Source organism: Nycticebus coucang, chromosome 18 (genome assembly GCF_027406575.1).
Source record: "Nycticebus coucang isolate mNycCou1 chromosome 18, mNycCou1.pri, whole genome shotgun sequence".
NCBI classification, from domain to species: domain Eukaryota; kingdom Metazoa; phylum Chordata; class Mammalia; order Primates; family Lorisidae; genus Nycticebus; species Nycticebus coucang.
The window spans coordinates 76,803,604-76,827,226 of NC_069797.1; the positions used below are offsets into that span (position 1 = coordinate 76,803,604).

The 23,623-nt window shown below is 47.1% G+C and overlaps 1 protein-coding gene, 1 non-coding gene and 1 pseudogene across 5 annotated transcripts in view; 1 reads left to right on the forward strand and 2 right to left on the reverse strand.

Moving 5' to 3' along the window:
• Positions 1–2,232: 2,232 nt before the first annotated feature.
• CYTH1 (cytohesin 1) overlaps positions 2,233–23,623 on the reverse strand; it is a 95,507-nt gene continuing 74,116 nt past the window's right edge. For 3 of the 4 annotated variants that reach the window (XM_053570564.1, XM_053570563.1, XM_053570565.1), the window contains exons 5-13: positions 23,373–23,491; positions 22,932–23,012; positions 21,705–21,817; positions 19,800–19,948; positions 18,975–19,087; positions 13,493–13,571; positions 8,021–8,092; positions 7,037–7,191; positions 2,233–4,220 (exon numbers count right to left, since the gene is read on the reverse strand). In XM_053570564.1, coding sequence (XP_053426539.1) covers positions 4,142–4,220; positions 7,037–7,191; positions 8,021–8,092; positions 13,493–13,571; positions 18,975–19,087; positions 19,800–19,948; positions 21,705–21,817; positions 22,932–23,012; positions 23,373–23,491 — 960 coding nt within the window. In that variant the 3' untranslated portion in view covers positions 2,233–4,141. The remainder of the gene's footprint in view (positions 4,221–7,036; positions 7,192–8,020; positions 8,093–13,492; positions 13,572–18,974; positions 19,088–19,799; positions 19,949–21,704; positions 21,818–22,931; positions 23,013–23,372; positions 23,492–23,623) is intronic. The other variant, XM_053570562.1, reaches the window with a different exon arrangement.
• On the reverse strand, positions 17,540–17,643 carry LOC128571399 (U6 spliceosomal RNA). The gene has a single exon (XR_008375820.1). It is a non-coding gene; the product is annotated as a U6 spliceosomal RNA (small nuclear RNA).
• On the forward strand, positions 20,489–20,778 carry LOC128570941 (UPF0729 protein C18orf32 homolog; annotated as a pseudogene).

Sequence of the window (23,623 nt, forward strand, 5' to 3'; positions counted from 1 at the left end):
GGAAGCAAGGAGCAAAGAGATGACTTCCGCTGTTTGAGGAAACTCAGACCAGCTGGTGAGAAGACTGCCCTGCAAGAGGGGCTCAGACTGCTTTGTGGTGCCTCACCCAGCACCTGTCTACTTCTGAACCCCAGGCCACGGAGTGTCTGGTCCACTCCTGAGCCCCACGCCACTGAGCATCTGGTCCACTACTGAGCCCCACACCACTGAGCGTCTGGTCCACTACTGAGCCCCACACCACTGAGCGTCTGGTCCACTACTGAGCCCCACACCACTGAGCGTCTGGTCCACTACTGAGCCCCACACCACTGAGCGTCTGGTCCACTACTGAGCCCCACACCACTGAGCGTCTGGTCCACTACTGAGCCCCACACCACTGAGCGTCTGGTCCACTACTGAGCCCCACACCACTGAGCGTCTGGTCCACTACTGAGCCCCACACCACTGAGCGTCTGGTCCACTACTGAGCCCCACACCACTGAGCGTCTGGTCCACTACTGAGCCCCACGCCACTGAGCGTCTGGTCCACTCCTGAGCCCCACGCCACTGAGCGTCTGGTCCACTACTGAGCCCCACACCACTGAGCATCTGGTCCACTACTGAGCCCCACACCACTGAGCGTCTGGTCCACTACTGAGCCCCACACCACTGAGCGTCTGGTCCACTACTGAGCCCCACACCACTGAGCGTCTGGTCCACTACTGAGCCCCACACCACTGAGCGTCTGGTCTACTACTGAGCCCCACACCACTGAGCGTCTGGTCCACTCCTGAGCCCCACGCCACTGAGCATCTGGTCCACCACTGAGCCCCACACCACTGAGCGTCTGGTCCACTACTGAGCCCCACGTCACCGAGCACCGGCTCACTCCTGAGTCCCAAGCCACTGAGCACCCACTCACTCCTGAGTCCCAAGCCACCGAGCACCCACTCACTCCTGAGTCCCAAGCCACCGAGCACCCGCCCACTCCTGAGCCCCACGCCACCGAGCACCCGCCCACACCTGAGTCCCACGCCACTGAGCACCCGCCCACTCCTGAGTCCCAAGCCACCGAGCACCCGCCCACTCCTGAGCCCCAAGCCACTGAGCACCGGCCCACTCCTGAGCCCCAAGCCACTGAGCACCTGTCCATTCCTGAGCCCAAGCCACCGAGCACCTGTCCACTCCTGAGCCCCAAGCCATCGAGCACCTGTCCACTCCTGAGCCCCACGCCACCGAGTACCTGTCCATTCCTGAGCCCAAGCCACCGAGCACCTGTCCACTCCTGAGCCCCAAGCCACCGAGCACCGGCCCACTCCTGAGCCCCAAGCCACTGAGCACCTGTCCATTCCTGAGCCCAAGCCACCGAGCACCTGTCCACTCCTGAGCCCCAAGCCACCGAGCACCTGTCCACTCCTGAGCCCCACGCCACCGAGCACCTGTCCACTCCTGAGCCCCAAGCCATCGAGCACCTGTCCACTCCTGAGCCCCACGCCACCGAGCACCTGTCCACTCCTGAGTCCCATGCCGCCGAGCACCTGTCCACTCCTGAGTCCCACACCACCGAGCACCCGCCCACTCCTGAGTCCCACGCCACTGAGCCGACTCCCTGTGTACCCCATGGTGTGGTGCGGGCATACTGGAAACTTAAATAACACTACAAGTGTGTCATGCTGATGGAGACACATTTTTTGTCTTTAAAGTTAGGTGTTTCACATCTGTTTCTTCTTGAAAAAAGGGGAACAAAGACTAAGTTATCTTTTTCTGCTATACTCTCTTCAGTTGTTTCAAAAGTTGCTATACCTAGGGAAGATGAGAAATCATAGTTAAATGTACCTTTATTTAAAAAAATATTCATTACATTGATTGCCTGAGCTCAGGGGTTCAACACCAAGAGCAAGAGCCTGTCTCTAAAAATAGCCGGGCATTGTATTTACAATGTATTTTCTATGTGTTGGCCACCTCCTTGTACACAACACACACACACACACACACACACACACACACACACACACACACACACACACTCTCCAGGTGGTGCCTCCCATTCAAGGCAAACATATTCTGTTGTTACAATTTTCTACATATAGAAAGTTTTAGAACAGCCTGTAGCAGACAGACCCCTCCCTCTTCCAAGGTATATGACCACCTCTCTCAAGATGGGAAGTGAAAGTGCCCCTCTCCGGCAGCACAGCTCACAAACACGCCTTCCTGCTTCACAGGCCTGTGAGGAGACGCCACAGACAACAAGGATGGCTTGGGCAGATCTGGAGTTTATTTGCTGCAGTTCCTTGGCGCTAGTTTACAAGGCAAAAACAAAAACAATTGGAATAATCATAATTTTTTAAAAACCCTCGACAACTTCTGGTCATTTCTTTTTATTTTGTATTTTGACAAAACTTTTTAAAACAAATACAAAATAATCTAAAAGGAGAAAACTATACATGGATTATTTACACCTCTGATAAATAGACTAATACTGATCCAGGTGCCTTTCTGTCCAGGATATACTTACGAGAACCAGTGCGAGGGACCGGGTCAGCCAGGCAGCTCTGGCACCAGCCCTGGGACCACCTAGACTGTGGCTGACACTGCCCTGCTTCTCCCACCCAGAAGTTCCATTTCCAGCCTGGACCCTCTTTTGTTACCTTCACAAGCTCCAGCATAAGAGCACCTAAAGCCATTCCAGGCAGGAGCTACAAGAAGGGGGATGCCAGAATGCCCCCCACACCTCTCCCACCACTCCTCTGGTGAAATCTATTTCCAGAGATGCTCACCAACCCTAGAGAGATCAGAGGAGCCTCTGCACAGCCCTGCGGAGACCTGAGGCTCCTTACCTACCTCCTGGTGGCAGCACTCTGCACCAACCTGGTTCGGGCCTACATGGAGATGGCCAGCCAGCCACCTGCTCTGCCTGGACCAACATGCTGGCCTCGGCTGGTTGGCAGGAGCTGCCCTGAGAGTCCCTGAGAGAATGGCAGGAGAACAGCAGAGAATGCTGCATTCACACTGCAAATTGGGAGGGGCGGGCTGACCTGCTCACATACCTTAAGGGGAAAAGAGATCCAAGAGGCCAACCTTGGCACCCTCTCATTCCACTGCACCCGTGAGCAGACAAAGACCCGTTTTCCCCTCAAGGGGACCCACTACAAAACGCATCCAGAGTAGTCCAGTTAGGGCCAGTTTTGAGGCAGAAAAAGCTGAAGCCCTGAGGGCTCAGGTAGGACTTACTCCTTCCTCTAGAACGAAGAGGGAGATTGGGGGAAAGAGGAAGAAAAACCAAATATGAAATAGTTAGGTCATCCCAGACCCTCTGTCGGGATAACCTTCCTCACAGTTTTGGTTATTAGGTATTTAGCTCAAGGAAAATGCTGACTTTCCACTTTAAAGCCCCGAAAGAAACTGGATTCTGAAGGAGAAAAGCAACACAAGTGACCAGTCACTTGTGCCTCCCCCTCGGCACCCTGCAGGCACAGGGGATGGAGCAGTGTCCACTGGACCTGCCCCCTCGGCCACAGGCCCAAGTCTGACTTGCACCGTCCTGAGGCCTTGCGGAGCCTGCTGTGCCCTCTGCCCTCTGTGCCTCCCATGTCACCCATCTCGCCCAGGTGGGCACCCGACAGCCCCCACCAGCTTTGGAGCCTGCCCTGCCCACACTGACATCCTCAGTAGCAGCCCTGGGAGAAGCTCCCCAAATTGGACGGGACAGAATGCACCCAAATAGTGCTATTTTGTCTTTAAAAAAAAAAAAAAAATAGATCTTTATAGTTTGTGGCTTCTCTTCCTTCCCACCATTTTCTTAACATATGATAATATATCGATACAAGTATTCATGGTATGGGGTGAAGGCTTCTTCCTGGGATACCGGAGGTAAACAGTCTGCTCTGAGCTCTGTCAGGCCTGCTGTTCAGGGAGACTTGCAGGAGGCTGCTCTGCTGACCCGAGCTCTGGCCACCAAGAGGCTGGAGCCCCCACTGGGCAGGCAGCAGGCCCCCTCCTCCCCGGTGATAACTGCCCACGCTTCTCCCATTTAAGAAAAATAGCAAAAGCAGAAGCTAGTCTTTAGAAATTCTGGGCGGGCCTGGCGGAGAGGGCCTATGGCGCAGGCACGGGAGATAGAGCTGGAGCTCCATAGGCCCCGCAGGTCGACGCCCCGGTGGGCTCAGTGTCTCTTCGTGGAGGAGACCTTCTTTTTCCGTGCTGCAAGCATCTCGTAGAAAGGGTCCCTGCTGATGGCAGCTCTGGAGCACAGAAAGGGGAGAAAACGGAGATGTGAGGGATAGGGCCAGAGACACACGGCTCTGGGGGGTAATGCTCAGGGCTCTCATACCCCCTACCAACTGTCCCCAAGTCCACACAGAGGCTCCAGGTGACCACTGCAAAAGAGACACAAAGGGACGGACACATGACAAGATAATTTGTGGGTCTTTTTTTCCCTGTTGCAACCTAATAATCAGTTTCCATTCAGGAACAGAATCTTCACATATTCTCAGAGCTACACGCTAACTCAGAGGGAAAGGCCACACACAGGACCTCAGTGCCCAAGCTGACATCTGACTTCCTTTACAGCATGAGCACCACATGATCAAGTGGCAGCCATCTGAGCACTGAGCTCTGCACGTGGTCACACTGCTCAGGCTCGAGAAGCAGCCCCACCTCCACATGGCTCTGGACAATGGACTTGACCCTGTCATGCCTCAGTTTCATGCATCCTGGGTGCAGTGAGGGTTAGGAGGCTACCCCTGCAGAGTATGGCGGGCAGGGCCTATGGGTCCTGCCATTGCTGAGCCATCCAGAGCAGGGCTCGCCTCATTTGGCCTAGAGCCCTGGATGAGTCCATATGTGGCCCTGAAGAATAGTAGTTCTCCTGACTCAGAAGTAAAAACTGTATGAAAGACAAAATGTATAAAACCAGCTGAAACGTTTCTGAGAAACGTTTCTGAGAAAACAGTGAGGGGAGGGCAGGGAGCCCACGAACTCCCACACATTACAGCTCACTGGCAGCTACAGGCCAGGGCAGGCAGGGCTGGTCCTGAGACACACGATCAACAGAAGCTGACTTTCAGGGGCCAGAGACTCAGCACAAAGAAAGGGGCACGTCAGACTGGTGGGAGAATCGGATTAATCAATAAATGGCATTGGGTCAATCAGCTATTCATTTCAAACCATATACAAGATAAATTTCTTTTCTTTTTTTTTTTTTATTAAATCATATCTGTGTACATTAATGCGATCATGGGGCACCATACACTGGTTTTATAGACCGTTTGACACATTTTCGTCACACTGGTTAACACAGCCTTCCTGGCATTTTCTTAGTTACTGTGTTAAGACATTTACATTCTACATTTACTAAGTTTCACATGTACCCTTGTAAGATGCACTGCAGGTGTAATCCCACCAATCACCCACAAAAGATAAATTTCATAACAATTAAAGAGTTAAGTATTTTTAAAAACACATATTACAAAAAGACATGAGATGCACAGGTGATGGCTACTCGCAGGCCACAGGTCCCCGTGGCACTGTGTTTTCCCCAGACTGCGAGGCCAGTGCCATGACTGGCAGCAACTCTGAGAGCATTGTGGGGCTGCACATGCCAGTGGGGAGTGGACTGTACTGCTCAAGGCCACACTTCCAATGACAGCCACGGGCCCAGGAAACTGACCACGCCCACTAAGCACTCTCATTTGATCCTCAAAAGAGCCCAGTGAGTTAGGAGTGACCTCCGTCATATGGAAGAAGTGGGTCACCGACCCTGCCAGGCTACACAGCCCAGAGACAGGGCGACCCGACTCCAGACCTACAACCTGCCCACTTGGCTTCTGCCTCCTCTCTTAAGATTGCTTTTGTGGGAATACATCGTCTAATTCCCACCCGCATTCTCTGTCAGTTACTCAGTATTTACTTATTTATTTGAGACAGAGTCTCACTTTGTTGCCCTCCATACAGTGCCGTGGCGTCACAGCTCACAGCAACCTCCAGCTCTTGGGCTAGGGCAATTCTCTTGCCTCAGCCTCCCGAGTACCAGGGACTTACAGGCGCCCACCACAACGCCCGGCTATTTTTGTTGCAGTCACCACTGCTGTTTTAGCTGGCCATGGCCGGGTTCGAACCCATCACCCTCAGTATATGGGGCCGGTGCCCTACCCACTGAGCCACAGGCACTGCCCAGTTACTCAGTATTTAACTATGGCCAAAACATTATCCTGGTTTGAGTGGAAATGCCAAAAAATAAAACAAAACAAAGACTGGTGAATATTCAACTCCCTGTGAGGGCTATGGTGTTGGTGGGGGAAAGGCCATCTCGTGGACATACAGGGCCTCAGAGGGAAACAGCAGAGTCAATTCTGATGGGCGGAGTACCCAGGGGAGAAAACAAGGGTGCACCCTCACAAGAAGAGACGACGAGAGATGAAAAGGCAGAACGCCCAGTGTCGATCCTAATGTGAGAAGGGGTGGCTGTCTGGGCCAGGCTTCGCCCAAGTCTCAGGGAAGAACATTAAGGAGAAGAAGCCCATTAGGTCTAGAAAAACTGTATTTCCAGAAACTCATCATGTCAGGATGTCGCTAGCCTTGTAACAAACATCACTTGTGTGACTTGGTGGCACACACAGAGCCCTGGACAGCATCTCCGTCTCTCAGCTGAGTAACCCTGGAGAGTTACTAGAGCTCTGCAAGGCTGCACATGCCAGTGGGGAGTGGACTGCACTGCCCAAGTCCCTCCTCGCAGCCCCATAGCTCTCTCACATCACGGGGTGCATGGAGCTATGCCGCTGAGCCTCCACGGGCCTCTGTTTCCTCAGCTGTAAATGGGAAATGGTGTCTCTCACAGGAGGAACAAATTATAAAACACGATGGCTATTGCTACTGAGCTGTCTGCACCTACCAGCTGGCCCACCTCTCTTCCTGTTCTGGGTCTACCAGGGCACCAGCGGCACCAGGCAGGAGGGCCCCTTTTAAAAATGCTGTGACAAGGAGGTAACCTGGCAGGATTCAACAGGCCGAAGGGGAGTGAGCTGGGCAGGCTGCGCTTCTGCTTGCAGACAGCACTTACTTAATGCACTTGATCCACTCCTCCTTCTCCTCAGGCGTGGGGGCGGAGATGCGGTACACGGTGTGGTTTCCCTCCACCACCCGTCCGTCAGCCTCAGTCTTGCAGGCCTTGATCACTTGGTCTTTGTTGTCGGGGATGTACAGCTCAAAGCAGTTCTGGGAAGTCAGAGGGAGAGGTGGCACAAAGGTCTTAGGAAGCTGCTGACCAGAAAATGGTCATTTGTTTTATTTCCAAAAATACTTGCTATTTGACCTTCACAAAGCATAGGCAGTATCCTAAATCTCCCTATGGGAAAGAAGAACGTCAAAGCAACAGTCTGGAGAATGTGGACCACACAGGGCTTCCTAGCAGAGACATCAACTGGAGACACGGAGAGCACTGCAGCCTGCCGAGTCCTTTTTAAAGCCAAGACAGTAACAGCATCATGGTCCAAAACAAAAACCATTTCTTAAGTGTCCCAAGTATGAAGTAAGAGTCAAGAGTGCTTCCTGATGCCCTTTAAGGAGGGACAATTTCTACCCCTCATGTGACAGTGACAGATACTACAACAGATAGAACAAAAAGGTGGGCAGCCTCATCTTTCGCTTCAGTGCTAAAGATTATCAGTAAATTAGACTACATTAAATGTAATGATACTACTTTTTTTTTTTTTGAGACAGAGTCTCAAGCTGTCACTTGGGTAGAATGCCATGGCATCATAGCTCATAGCAACCTCAAACCCTTGGGCTCAAGTGATCCTCTTGCCTCAATTTTTTCTATTTTTAGTAGATACAGGGTCTCACTTTTTGCTCAGGCTGGTCTAAAACTCATGAGCTCAAGCAATCCACCTGCCTTGGCCTCCAGAGTGCTAGGATTACAGGTGTGAGCCACTGTGCCTGGCCTACTTTCTAATTTTTCTAAAGAAACTTTTGAAATTTCTTTCTTTTCCAAAAACCTCATACTCATTCCCTTCCTCCCCCAGAATTACTCAGCAAAAATACTCACTGGTTTTTTGGAGTCCTCTACTTCTCGGATACTCAGATTCTCTAAAGGAATAATGCCACGGGGCTCCTTATCCTACAGGACAGGGAAGGAAAGGGAGACATCACCACCCAGTTAAGGACATGCACCTGCTCCATTCCTCCTCAGCAACTCACCCTGACTCTCCTGTCTCCTCCTATGACACGAAATGCACAAATCACGAGGGACCACCTGCTGTGTTCTAAAGCAAGAGGATGAGGAAGTGTCTGGCAGTCATCCCTGTAACCCAAAGTCTTTTTCAAGTACAAAGCCCAGGAGAGTCAATAGCTGCCTTATCTGGCCATGACTGTGGGGGCTCCGATAGGAAGTGCAGGCACCCCTCCCCTGGAAGGCCCTGCTCCCCCACTCATCTTCCAAGCCTCTGGTGTCAGCAGCCCAGTCACTGATGGAAACAAACATTAAGCTCTTAGGCAGCCAGATAAAATCTCAAATGTGGAAAGGGCTCTCCTATCTCGGATCCTCGCCTGGAACTGAAGTGGACCAGGTCTGGGCACACCTCATTGATGTCTCGTATGCCTGGGGATCATCATGTCCCAGGAAGAACCCTGACCAACACCAATGCCTTTGGCTTATCTGATTTTTCTTTAACAATTACCATTGTTTTTGTAAAAATAATTACTCATTAAAAGACCTTAAAATACTGCAGAAAAGAACAAAGGCAAAAGGTTTTAAAACACTCCAGACTCAATCATTCCTAAATTATTACTACTAACATCGGAAGAAAGTATTTTATGTGTGTAGAGAGAGGGAGAGAAATAAGGTTTTATGAAAATGGGATATTTTAGTTGGCATCATTTTCATAAAAGACATTCTATCTTAATTTTACAGAATTTAATAGAAAAAATAATGGAAGCAGAAACTGGAGAAATGTTGAACTTCAAAGTAAATGTTTCTTTACCATAGGAGTTCCTAAAATAACTCTAGGTTCAGAAAAAAAAGCTTACGAAAAACATTAAAAAATTTCATTCTTGTTTTTTAAAAGGATATTTCAATTTTACTGGTTTTTAAAAAATTTTTTACTTTTTAAAATTTTATTTATTTATTTATTGAGACACAGCCTCAAGCTGCCACCCTAGGTAGAGTGTTGTGGCATCACAGCTCACAGCAACCTCCAACTACTGGGCTCAAGCGATTCTCCTGCCTCCACCTCCCAAGCAGCTGGGACTACAGGCGCTCACCACAAGGTCTGGCTATTTTTTTTTTTGGTTGCAGCCGTTATTGTTGTTTGGCGGGCCCGGGCTGGATTTGAACCCACCAGCTCAGGTGTATGTGGCTGGTACCTTGGCTGCTTTAGCCATAGGCACCAAGTCAATTTTTTTTATTTTTTAAGAGATGAGGTCTTGCTCTATTGCTGAAGCTGGGGTGCTTTGAGGTGATCAAAAAGCTGGGGTGCTTTGAGGCTGCTCATGGCAGCCTCTAACTCCTGGGCTCAAGCCATCCTCCTGCCTCAGCCTCCCAAAGTGCTGAGAGTATAGACATGAGCCACCATGCCCAACTTAACAGTATTTCTTGACTCTTTGTTTTGAAAGATAAGAAACATTAACATAATTCTTCACATCTTTCCTCCTCCTACCTCCTGATTTTTGTTGATTATTTCATTTTTGCATTGCCTAGGTTTATAACATTCATATAATTTCTGGTTATTTAATATTAGTTCTATATTTAAGTACACTTAAGTATTAGTTTTACATTTAAGTATACATTGATACTAGTGCTATGATTAAGTATACTTTAGCATTAGCACGATATTCGCGTGTGAGTGAGTGCTGTGTTGGCTCTGTCTCAGGTGGCTCAGGTGAGCTTGGTGCTCACCACCCGTCTCCTGCTGGCTAGATTTTACTGTCAAGCCGTTTTCAGGAAGGATTCAAGGGCACCGCAGTTCATGCTTTCTTCTAGGTCAATGCCTCTAGCTGTGGTTCACTTACAGCAGGTCTGGATAAAGGCTGTTGGGTCATCTTCCCTTCAAACCTGTAGAGACCCTAAACTCATTAACGTCTGGCCCTGAAAGCTGCTGGAGCTGATAGGCTTTTGCCAACTGAACGGCCAGAGATACTGCTGCAAGTTCAACTTTCTGAAGGGGCTGGCCAGGCCGCAGGACCAGACTCTCTGTAACAGTTGCCTGGAACACAGTATGTGCTTTTCATCTGCACATGTAGGTTTTTTTTTCTCCTTTTTCAGGCAAATAATCTCATGACCCATCATATTCTTGATTTTGCCGGCAACTACTATTCTGGTATGGGATCATCTTCTGTTCTCCACATGTTAGCTTTTCTCTCATTGTTTTAATGCCTATTGTCTTTTTTCTGATACAATCTCTGCAATCAGCTCAAGCCCTTCCTCCAGGACAATGATTATACATGCCACTAATCTGTTCTACTTCTTAAAGTTGTATGTTAGTAAGTTATAATTCAACAATTATATTATAAAATGTTGGTTCTCAATTGTTTTCAGACTGCAACGTCTCTTTTCTAGCCTTCCTGCTCATTCTGGTCACCCCACAAGTGAATCCTGACTTCCTTTCTGAATCTCTGACAACTGACCTCAAGTACAGGGCTGAGTGTTTTCCACTCCAGCACTTTCCATAGTCTCCTAAGAGAACAATGAGTGAAGGAGAGCTCCTCTGAGACACTCCCTGGGCTCTGACCTCTCTTCCGACAATGTGAATTCCAACATCAGAATTTGCTTCACACATTTCAGGGCAGATCCGATACTTACGGAGCCTCCACACTTTTCCCAGCTGAATATACAGTCCTGAGACTTTGCCTATGTCACAGTAAGTGAACCTTGTTTTTTCACAACCAATTTCTACCTAGCTGTAGATCTTACTCCTCTTGTCAGAAGAGGCAAAATAACAAGACCCCACCAGCTTGTCCTGCTCCCCGGCCGGAGGGCACCATCGACTGCCAGGGCTGGGAGCCTGGTGCTCTCCAGTCTTGCTCCAGCAGCTGCTTAACTTCCCTCCTACCCACAGCTGGAATTCACTGAATCATTTGTGCCCCTTTCCTAGCCTGGCTACTGTTTTTCCCCACTCATTTTTACTAGTTTTTCACTCTCTGTTAGATAGATAGTGCCACACTCTCTGTTTGGAAGTTTCAATCTACCACCTTAACCCTGACAACTCCCTCTCTTCATCTTAGGAAATGCCTTCATTTCTCTTGACTGATAAAATGCTGGTTTTTTGCTGAATAAATGTTGCTGAATTGAATTAAGGTGACCCCACCATGGTCTGCATCATGAGGAACTATAATATTCTAATCTCCTGGGCGGCGCCTATGGCTCAGTAGGTAGGGCACCGGCCCCATATACCGAGGGTGGCAGGTTCAAACCCAGCCCTGGCCAAACTGCAACGATAACAACAAAAAAAATAGCCGGGTGCTGTGGCGGGTGCCTGTAGTCCCAGCTACTCAGGAGGCTGAGACAAGAGAATCGCTTAAGCCCAGGAGTTGGAGGTTGCTGTGAGCCATGTGACGCCACGGCACTCTACTGAGGGCCATAAAGGGAGACTCTGTCTCTACAAAAAAAAAAAAAAAAAATTCTAATCTCCTAGTACTTAAGGAGTACACTGCTTAGAAGCCTGGATATGTTTATATGGATCCAGAAGATGTGAAAAAAATCCAAACAAGACATCACAGACGTCATTAATGTAGATACCTTCAATAAAAAGGCAAAATATGGGGTGGAAGGGTGAACAAAATTAAAGAAATTTACCAATCTGTTCATGTTGGTATTTTAAGGAGTGAAACAGGGACTTTTTCATTATTTTATAAATTTGAAGTGTATCAGTTGCATATGTGAAAAGACTACAGAGAAAAGTCAAGCCAGCTGTAGAACTTGCCTGGCCTGAGTTTAGCCCCTCTGACACACACAATTCTGATCCGAATTCCTGTGTAATTATTTAATATCATATTATACAGTAAGCCATCAGAATGAGTGACTCTGATTTACAGCCTGGTACTGTTAGAAGCTCATGCCCTATGTAAGAGCAAAGTGTTCACGGCGACGGGAGCTGTCTTCCCTCCTGACGGCGGTGAAACCCTGAGCCACGGGCCTGTGTCCTGGCCCCTAATAAGCTGGACCTAAACGTGACTTGAACTTTAATTTCTAACTTAAGCACCATTTTGTTCTACATTTATTAGAAAGCTACTTCTAAGTTTTAATTTTCTCAGGGAGGATAATTTACACAGTGAGAATATAGTTGGAGAAGAAAAACAAACCATTCCCAACTCAATTGCTTTGGGTTATTTCAAGACACAAGTCCAATGCTACCAGCAGTCTAACCACTGTGCTCTTCAGATGACTGAGAGGAAGGACAGAAACAAAAGAACGTGAAGTCTCCAGCGTGGGAGCTGTGGTGTGAGCAGCAACCACTAACCAGCCAGCCGGCTTCCTGGGCGCTCTGCTCAGAGGCAGCACTGGGAAGAGTTTCATTTTATAATTTTTATGTTCATTGGCTATATACCAAAGGGGCATATATAGGGTGGCCATGAAGGTCATGTGCAATTTAAAACCAACTGCCTTTATTACTTTGGCCACCCTGTATGTAATACAGACTTGCAGTCATAAGTCTTCCACTGAATAAAAACCAACAAAACTTCCACAGTTTAAGAAAGCTTCAATTCTTAGATTTATTTTTTTGAGACAGAGTCTCACAATGTCACCCTCGATAGAGTGCCATGGCATCACAGCTCATAACAACTTCAAACTCTTTGGGCTTAAGCGATTCTCTTGCCTCTGTCTTCCAGGTAGTGGGGACTACAGGCGCCTGCCACAACGCCCAGCTATTTTTTTTTTTTTTTTGTAGTTGTCACTGCTATTTAGCAGGCCCAGGCCAGGCTCAAACCTGCCAGCTCTAGTGGCCAGCACCCTAACCACTGAGCTACGGGCACTGAGCCAGAAAACTTTAATTCTTAAAACTCCAGATACTCTCAATTTAACTTTTCCCATTTCACTTCCTTTCTTTTCCCTCATTATATATTTAACCCTTGGGCTGTTTCTTCTGAATCAAATCCTTCAGCATTTCTGCTGCCCCAGAAAATCTTAATTCTCTAAATCATGATTCTTTTCTTTTCTTTCAATGTCCCTTTCAATAGGGCCACAAATTCTTTCTTGGCAACTGATGCAAGTCCATTCTTTCTAGCCTGACTCCAAACCCAGTGTGTACACTGGCGCGCCTCTTTCCCCTGCCCGAGGCGCCTCCTGGCCCATCCGGAAGCGACGCCTGCTGTGCTCCACAGTTCCTTTCCAGGCACTCGAGGCCCCCATTCTGAGATTTATCTTCGTTCCTCTACTTTGCTTAAACTCTGCCTTGATCCCTAAAGATGCAGAAGGACTCATCTGGCTGTCTCCCACTGCCTCCTCCAACTGTGCCGGACACAGCTATTTGGAAATGGAGGCCTGGTTCATCCCTAGTCCCAAGGCTGACCAGCAGGTGCTCACCGTGGTATATTCAAAGTAGTAAAGGCAGTTGTCAGTTAGAATGAACCAGCGTCTTTTCCAGGTCTTTACCCTGCCACCTGTAGGAGAAAAAGAGATACATGTTCGACCAGAGACAAGCGGGCAAGGGCAGGCTCCACTACACACAAAGCTCTCTTGGGGGGAAGGGGGGACTGGGCGTCAGGAGAACATTCAGACCACAAATTATTTACATTGGTAACGAGACACAGAGCCAGAACACAAGCATCGTTCACAGAGTGGAAGCCTGTGGGTACAAGCGGAGCAAGCGCATCTAGGTGATGCCTGGAGATGAAATCAGGACAGCGAGATGAGAGCGCATGGTTTTGGGGAGGAAAAACCCAGTGGCAGTAATGACAGCGATGCGTTGCCACAGGCTGGAGAACTGGCAGCACAAAGCCTGCGTGGTGAAATCGCCAGAGAGAAAGCAGGGGGGCAGCGTCCTGGCACAGGCCACGCTGCCGCTGAGCAGCAGCTCGGGCAGAGGGGACATAGGAGGCGTCTCACTGGAAGTGGGGATGGGCAGCAGGAATGGGACACTGCAAGCCCTTAACACTCGAATCCGCACTCTCCTTTGGGACAGGAACGCAAACTCCCCTGCTCCTACCTCGACCTCACCTTCTGGATCAGACTGAACTTCTACAGTGGCTTTTAGCCTCCTGGGCTAATGTCCTGAAAATAACATCTCCCCAGAGGAATCAAAGCACGACTCCTTCACTAGCGATAATCAACTTGTGAGAAGAGACTGGCTCAGGAGCCTTTTCAGTTCTGGACTTTTTGCCTGAGCTTATTAACAGAAACAGCTGGCAGAGGAGGCCATAGGCCAAATAGCACCAGTGGTGGCGGCTGGGAAGTGGCAAGGGGCCCCCTTAGTCCTTTGCGTATTTCTCGATAAAAAACGTTGATGTCATGTTTATGCAGAGATGGACACTAAAGAGGAAAACCTTCACTGTGCCACTCTGGAGAACGCCACACCCTGTGTTCAAATCAGGGTCATAAGCCTCTCTTTTCCTACACTTCCCTCGAGTCAAAGGAAAACCTTGACCAAATAATGCACCACACATGAATTATCCCTACCAGGCACAGTGGTACATGCCTGTGAGTCCAGGTGTTCAGGAGGCTAAGGTGGGAGGATTGCTTGAGCCCAGGAGGTCAAGGACAGCCTGGGCAACAAACGTGGCAAGACCCTATCTCTAAAAAAAAAAAAAAAAAATCCCTAAAGCCTTCACATGTTAGTTAAGCTGTGCTTGGCATTCTAGAAACACCTCTATGCCCTGCTCTTTGAGTCCAATGTTCTTTGGCTAAGACTTAACCTACAGAAAACATGACTTTCCCAATATTCATAAAAAGTAAGGATCACGGGGCACAAGTCTTGTCCCACCCGATTTTGCCTTCTCTCTCGCCCTCATCACAAACAAGTGAGCAGAGAGGGTGGTCTTATAAGGACTATGTCCAACTGCCAGGACCTGCCTGCATTTTCACACCAGAGAAACAAAGGGATGAATGCAAATACTGTCACACAGAGAAAATGTCCAGTGCAGGTCCTGGCAGGTAAGTATGTTAGTCTCATTTTCTGCTCTGCCTGCATGCCTCAGTTCTAGGAGGGCTTAAGTGACTGATCATTAACTAGCAAGATTCTGTAAGACGCAGACCTAGGTCATGTGAGAGAGTTTGCTGTGAGTAAGCGTGAGCCACCCCACCCACCCACTCACCCATCTTGTGCAAGCAAATTGAGACTCTCTCCTCCAAAGTCAGTGAGTTTTATGTGAGCATGTGCCTCTGGTCCCCAAGGGTTATATGGCATGAATTAAGAAAAAACCATAAATGGATAATATGACATGCAGGTGGTAAACAGGAAGGCTGGGCAGAATCAAAATAAATGAGGAGGAGAAAGAAGATAAGGAATGCGTTCAGAATTAGAGCAAATTTGTCCTGAGAAAGAGCCTCCCCACCCATTTCAGACTCTGAGGACGTGGGTCTGCCAGCCCGGAGCCTCTGGTTCTCCACACAGGCCAAAGGAACACCAACCCGAGTGACCGCCATGCAGTCTGCCACAGGACACTAGCCCAGGGACACTCGGCACTTAGGAGATCATGGAAAAAGCAGGTCAGAGGCCAAAAGAAACAAGATGGAAGGAAATCAAGGAGAAAAAGCAAAGCCAGAAGAAATTTTCTGCTGATTACAAAATCTTGGTTATTTCCCCTGGACAATTTGTTGCATTACAGAGCCCTCTACTATAAAGCATCACTACAGGCCCATGGGGAACATTTCCACGTGGAAAGAAAAACAGACATGAAACAAGCAGACAGATCAATGCGTGCCTAGGACAGTCCCTGTGGAACTCACAGGACACCTCCCTTGCGTGGCTCCTCATGCCCCTCTGGCCCCTCAGGTATCAAGGCCAGATGCCATGTTCCCTGCGTTTGAGAACGACCTGACAGGTCCCTAAAATGTGTGAGTAAATATCAATGTGTGGGGTTCTTCTTTTTAAGTGTAGCTCTGCCTGAGAAATGCTTCGGCACAAACCCGAGAGCTCTGGGGATGGGAAAATGTTTCCCTCAAATCAGCACATGGAGACTAGATACCACAATGTAAGGAAGAGGCCGGTTTGGAGTTTTAACAACGGTTCCCTGAAAATGAGGAGGGAGTAAAACAAAACAGGCAAAGACACAGCTGAGGCTGTGATGCCCTTCCTGACACCCAGGGAGTGAAATACAAGGACTTCAAGGAAGGGATTTTTTGGTTTCTGGGTGTTTTTTAAACTAACTTGGCATCATTTTGAATTTAGAAAACACCATTTCCCCTTTTCTTGCAAAGGCAAGTGCCCTAAATGTCATTCAGGTCAATGCTTTTCCTGATTTGCTTTGCAATCATGGCATGTCAGAAGCGCATGGCTTTGGGACGTCAAATCTTCACTCCCTTCCTCCTCCTCTTCCCCACTCCAGAAATTACTTTCAATCAAGTTGATTCATGTGCATCAATTTGAATTCAACAAACATACCACATGCCTGGCCAGTAATGCCAAGTGAAAATGCAATGAATATACCTGCTCTGCTTTTTCCAAACCCACTCTTAGCAGGTGTCCTTGTGTGACTGCACCCAGCAAGTCAACTGCTGCGTGCGAGGTGCCCAGCTGTCTGCTGTGCTGCACACTAGAAGGGAAACCTGAAGACAAACCCCCATCCGACCAGTTCCCTAGGGACTGTGCGTTAAGTTAGAAGCAGCATTAACACTACTGCCAGCAATTAAAAAACAAAATAACCAAAAATAACAAAATAAGAAAATGCTGCAGCAATGATAGTGGCCTGGGCAGAGCGAGCGAGCAGGGTGAGGGGTTACATACCTCCTGGAGTTTGGGGCAAGGAAAAGGAGAGCCAAAATCATGGAAACATACAAATGAGGGAGAAAAGAAAATTAAAACAAAGAAATTAAACCCAATTCCTTAACCTTAAAAGTGCAATCTATCAGTCACATTCATGTCTGCCTGAAGAGGGAGCTGAACTGCAGATCCTGCAGGGCAGGTGACCTCCTGTTGCTGTCTGGCATGGAAACAGGGGCGTATCTTAACGTGCCACGTCTCACCTGGTCAAGGCAAGATTCGAGGTGCTACTGAAAACCTGGCCCCAAAGATGATACAAATCAGATTTTCCAAAGCCAACATTTATCAGTACATCCAGAATCCAGAGCAAAGGAAGCAAAGATTACTTCCGGGAAAATGAAATGCCTTTTCTTAGATGGCTGTCACTTTTTAATGTGTGTGTAAGAATGCACACACATATACCCATGAAGATACATGCACATATGTGTATACACAAGAATACATACTCTTACGGCTATATGCATAGACAGACAGATCCACACAACCACAGAAGGTGGGAAGCCTTGCCCTCTGCAGCACATGAACATAGAGGGGACTCTAAGTGTGCTACAGTGAAACACAGTATTGAGACTTTAGAAGGGTTTGATGGACATTTAGAAAAAGTAATGCAATGAGCTAAAACTGAGTTACATTTAGTTACATTTTTTATTTTTAAAGATATGGGATGCCTCATGAATTTGCATGTCATCCTAGTACAAGAACCGAGATAATCTTTGTACTCTTCCAATTTTAGTATCTGGGCTGTCAAAGCTAACACTTAGCATTAGCGTTTAAACAAATTTCACTGGAGGGGGGAGTAAATTTGAACTTGGACACACTAAAAATTTCTCGTAGGCTTCCTTTTAACTCCATCCTCTTGACAACGAGAACGTGGAGCAGAAGGTTGCCTGTGGGTTAGTAATTTTAGAGCCTAAACTTCAAAGATTCTACTGGCTCAAAGATACATGGAATGGTGGCCAAGTCAAGAGATATCTAAAGCTCTGCTCAGTGAAGCAGTGCTTTAAGGGGAATTTATGAATTAAGCCTTTATGGATAAGCACAAGGACTTGAGATCATGTTTTTAAAAGGAAATGTATATCCTACTGCTATCTGAACTAGTCAGAAATAAAAGATTCCATTTTAGCCTGCCCAGATGTGTCAGTAAGAGTAATGACTTCTAATCCTTGTGGCAAGTAACTGAGACAGTGGAAGAGGGTCACGAGAATGGAACACTCCCTGCTAATGTGGGCACCCAACTTGTCAAAGCCAAAGCAGAAGAAAGCAGATAAAAAAAAAGGACTCTCAGGGGCCAAAAAATGATTATTATGTCCAGAGAGTCTAGAGCGCTGTGTTCTTAAATAATTACTAAAATCATCAAATGTGGATAGGAATGTGTATGGAAACCCTACTAATTTTTTTCCCTTTAATTACTTCGTCACCTCTGTGGCAAGGCATGACTGCAAATCTTGACACAAGCTCACTTTTAGCAGAGGGAGCAGGAATACATTTTCAACTTTTCTGAATGAACAAAATCATTAATGTGGCTGATTTGGATTGGAAAGGAGAGGGGAAAACAAAAAAACAAAAAAAACAAACCACTGCCCGAGAATGAGTAACAGTGCTGTGGGGTGCGAGGCAGCCAAAGGCCCTAAGTTTGCCATGCACACTGCCTGTGGGAGCCAGATGCAGAGGTGGTGATGATGCGCTGGGGTGGGGCAGGAGCGCCAGATACACATATGGGTGACCAAAGTAGAAAGATGGACGGGGCTGGCCACCCTGCCCGTGGTTCAGGGGACAGGGAAGGGAATGAACTAGGCCCTCAGGGCACCACCGTGAAACAACACCTGGCCAGTGGGGTCAAGAGAGGACACGTGGAACACACATGCAGGCAACGCTGACTGCGGGCTAAAATCTGCCCCAGGAGTCTCTGCGTCCCCAGGGGCACTAACTGTGCAAGTCATTTCTTTTCTGGACGTGGACCTTTGTCAGAGTAGAACTTCTACCGAAGTCTCTCCCGAGTGCCCCAAAGCCACCCCTTTCTCACATCACACGTATGTGCCTTTCTGCCTGCGTCCTTGCGTTAAGGGCCTGTCCCAGAGACGTCACTTACCCAGTTTCAACAGCCAGCCCTCTCGATCGGGGTTGAAGAACGTGTGAGTGAGGTCATTCCCATCATCTTCCGGGATTTTAAAGGGTTCATTTTTTATGCTCTCATATAGATTCTGAGGTAAAAGAGGAAACTGCATGTCTCTGATTCTGGAGATGTCTTTTCTTCCTCCCCTTTCTCGTCATTCACTCTACAAGCATTCACTGTGTGCCCACAGTAAGCCACGCAGCCTGCTAGACACTGAGACTGCAGCGTGACCATGCTGTTTTCAAGGAGCTCTCAGTGACAAGATAAGTAAGATGCCCACTGGATAACTAGGAAAAAAAGAGAGCAGCTTGACATCTATTCAAGGCTTTAGTTTCAGATTTACAACCACTGTTCCCTTCCTGCTTCCTGGGACTCAATACCAATTCTTAATGAAATTCAACAATTGAATGAATTAAAAGAGCAGACACTTGATAAATCCTATGTCTTTCTCCTTTCTTACAAAAAAAAAAAAGATGCTGTTCCCAGTGTTTTTTTTTTTTTAAGAAAGAGTTTCACTCTGTCATCCTGGGTAGAGTGCCATGGCATCATCATAGCTCTCAGCAACCTCAAACTCTTGGGTTCATGTGATCCTTTTGCCTCAACTTCCCGAGTAGCACCTACCACAATGCCCAGCTAATTTTTCTATTTTTAGTAGAGCTGGGGGTCTCACTTTTGCTCAGGCTGGTCCTGAGCTCACGTGATCCACCTGCCTCGGCCTCCCAGAGTGCTGGGATTACAGGCGTGCGCTACCCTGCCCAGCCCCAGTGAACTTTCTTGACTAGAACAGAGGCCATGCTTACCCGGAGCAGCTCCTCGGGCAGGTCTCCTCCATCATTGATGCCTCGATTCATGGCGATGAACCTCTCCACAGTGGGCTTATCTTTAACATTGGGGTTGTGCAGGCTGGTGTTCAACATGATAATGGCAAAGGATAGGACATAACAAGTGTCTAAAGACAAGAGAAGAGCAAAGGAGAGCCACTGTTATGTGTGGATGATCAGAAACAGCCCACCTGGAAGAACAAGAAATGCCAGATGAAATCAGGAATAAAAAGCCATGTTCTCGGAAGAGTGGGAAGACCCCCCACACAAGGGTACATTAGGGCATACTGCTATCCGGAAGGACCCAGGTACAGAACGTACGTAAAGTGTTCAAGACCTAAAGATGCTTATTTTTTCCAATTGAAAAGAGTACGTACGCTGCAGAAGATCTCAAAAACAACACAATGCATAAAAAAACAACACTAATTGCCTACAATCTTACTACCTGGTAATAACTTATTTTGCTTTATTTCCTTTACATACATGTGCCTATGTAAAATACATCCCAAATTTATCTGACACATACTGTACCAAATTGGAATTAAGCATATAAAGAGGGTGCAAAAAAGTATACACATTTTAAGAAAGGAAAACACCGTATTAAAATTGAAATATGCGATTGACATTTGGGCTCCGTGATCACCGTTCAGGAGCTCAAGCCTGCTACAATGGTGTGCATTCCTTGTATCGTCATTCGGTTCTGCTCTGGGTCTACAAAAAATTCCTGGAGCCATACATATACCCTCTGATTTCCCCTTTTGTTAGTCATATATGGCCTAGAAAAGCTGTACAAGAATCCAATGATAAAAATAAAGGCAAAGTAGACTGTAAGGGTGGAGACATAAGTGGATTACCAACAAGAGGACCAACAGAAATCTCTAATAAAAAGAAAGACTAAAGTGATTTTCGCAAAGGATTCCATCATTTTTAAAATGGACCTGATGATATAAAGCACCTCCTTTGTGATTGTCTCTGACCATTTTCACTGAGATCAGAATTCTGGGTAGACAGATTAGGTATTTACTTGATACGAATCAGGGAAATACAGGGTATCGATATTTGAAATGTAGTTAGTTATATTTAACGACCTCATTCCTGAGTTCCTTTTTCATTAAGGCAGCATTCATTTATTTCTACTATTGCTGTTTTAATAATATGAAAAATAGAAGATCTGTGCTAAAAAAAAAATTGAAATATGCAACATACCAATACTGTCTGTTATCTTATACATTATCTTGTATCTCTCATCAATCAAATGTGACCCGAGTATTACAATTTTAATATAGTTGTCTTCCTTTCTTAAAATATGTATACATTTTTTTGACACCTTGTGTGTGTATGTATGTATATGTGCTTTTTTGTTCATCTTATTAGCATTTTCCCATGTCAATAAAAATTCTTTTTTTTTCTAAGGCAGAGTCTCAAGTGGTCGCCCTGGGTAGGGTGCCGTGGCATCACAGCTCACAGCAACCTCAAACTCTTGAGCTCAAGCCAATCTCTTGCCTCAGCCTCCCAAGTAGCTGGGACTACAGGCGCCTGCCACAACGCCTGGCTATTTTTCGGTTGTAGTTGTCATTGTTGTTTGGCAGGCCTGGGCTGGATTTGAACCCGCCAGCTTCAGCATATGTGGCTGGCACTCTAGCTGCTGAGCTATAGGTGTCTAGCCTCAATCAAAATTCTTTATAAAAACATGGTTTATACTAGTTGTGCATTTCATACTTCAGAGGTACTACAATTCATATTCCTAGTGCCTAGTGGACTTTGGATAAATAAATGTCAGGCATGAATCTAGGAATCTTCAGCCTTTTTAGTGATTATCCAGTGCCAAGAAAAGAATCTAGTGTAAAATGCCCACCACAAGCCAGGATGGAGGTTCTCACTTACCCGTGGACTGGAACACCCCGTTGTTGCACTGACAGTACCGCTGGGCAAACGCCTCCATCATCCGGTCAATCTTCTGGGCCTCTCCTGGCAGGCGGAAGCTCCACAGGAACTGCCTGGGTGGTGAAGACAAGTGGGCTCCAGGACGTGGGGAAACACTTCATTTCTCTGTGACCTGTTAAACTGCTGATGACTTTAATACGAATGAGTAAAGGGAGACCTGCTGGGCGGCAGCCCTCTGTCACTCTGAACAGACGTAAACTGACCATTCCACATCACTGTTGTCTAAATCAAAAGTGAAATACTTAAGAAAAAGTGAAAAATTAAGATTTTCCTATTCAAAAGAATAGTTCTCAGAATAACACGCAAGACTAAAATATAGATAATGCTCATTTTAAACAAATTCTACTTCCAGGAAACAAGATGGGATGGCAGTAAAAGAGAAGAGTATCTTTTTTTTGTCTGTTTGTTTTTTTAAAGATTTCTTTTTTTAAAAAATTAATTAATTAATTTTTGTTGTTGTTGCAGTTTTGGCCAGGGTCGGGTTCGAACCCGCCAACCTCGGTATATGGGACTGGTGCCCTATTCCCTGAGCCACACGTGCCGCCCTAAGAGAAGAGTATCTTATCAAAGCATTCAAAATTGATCCCTACAAGTCACAGAGGGACCCATAGTCAATAGGTTTATTCATTTTTTATTTTTTTTAAGACTTTAATTTATTTACTTTTTGTTATTGTTGTTGCAGTTTGGCTGGGGCCGGCACCCTACTCACGGAGCCACAGGCGCCGCCAGTCAATAGGTTTACTTCTGAACTATTTTCATCCAGCTAAACGGCAGCACGAAAGGTATAATTTATGCCCATAGCAATGAAAATACAGAACAATTTCTAAAATAGCACGAGGTAACAGATTTAGCAATTAGTTTACTTTGTTCTTTCTAAAATGAAACTCACTACTATTTATTCTATGACAAGAAATTAAAGGATTTTTTTAACGTAAAGATTGGAAAAATTTAAGTATTCATCAATTTCTGAAACTTTAAGTGTAAGGCCCGAGGAAGAGTTTTTTATAGAATCTGCACAGGTCAATAGATTGCTTTCCTTCAAAATACATCAAGATAGTCAACATAATCCCCGAAGATATCTAATTCCCATAAAACGCCACCCAGGACATACACAATCAAAGGCTTACTTCCCACCCCTTCCAAAGTGCTTGCCTGAGGAACACTCACCGTAGCGCCTGGACGAGGTTGAGGTCAGTGAACTCGTGCAACTCCACAAACGCGTGAAGAACCTGGATGTTAAACTCATCTCTACCAAGGAAAGACAAAAGAAGGGGAGGAAGCAGGAGTGAGACGAGGACACTAAGAATCTCAGACCCTTCCCCATCCCTGGCTGGGCTGTGTCTCCCACACTGCACCCTGGGGTCACGTGGCTGCCCAGACAGCCACACCAACAGGAGCACGAAGCCTGGCAGCTCTGCTTACTGGCTGACCAAGCAAGGTTATCCAGTCCCAGGGAGACCAACCACTCTTCCCCAAACAGCTGCCCTCAACATCAGTGTGGTTACTGGATGAATGAATACTCCTCCGAGAATATGGGGCACTGGGAGCCGGGTTGGCTGTGTGTCACAACCGGCCTGCTCTAGCAGGCTCCCATCTGGGAGGCCTTACCTCTCCCCCAGGTAGTCACCAATGGCTGTCTTGTTGAGCCCTTCACCTTTATACAAGAACTGGGCAATGTCTTCACATGTGTTCTTCAGCAGATCATTCTCTATTAAGAACTGGATCCCCTAGGGGAGGACAAATAGACCAATGACGCTAAGCCTAGACACAGCTAGAAAGAAGGGGAAAAGGCCGAGGAAGAAATGGGTGTGGGAGTACTGGGCCCAGAGCATCTCCTAAATGTTTGCCCGTTAAAGGGT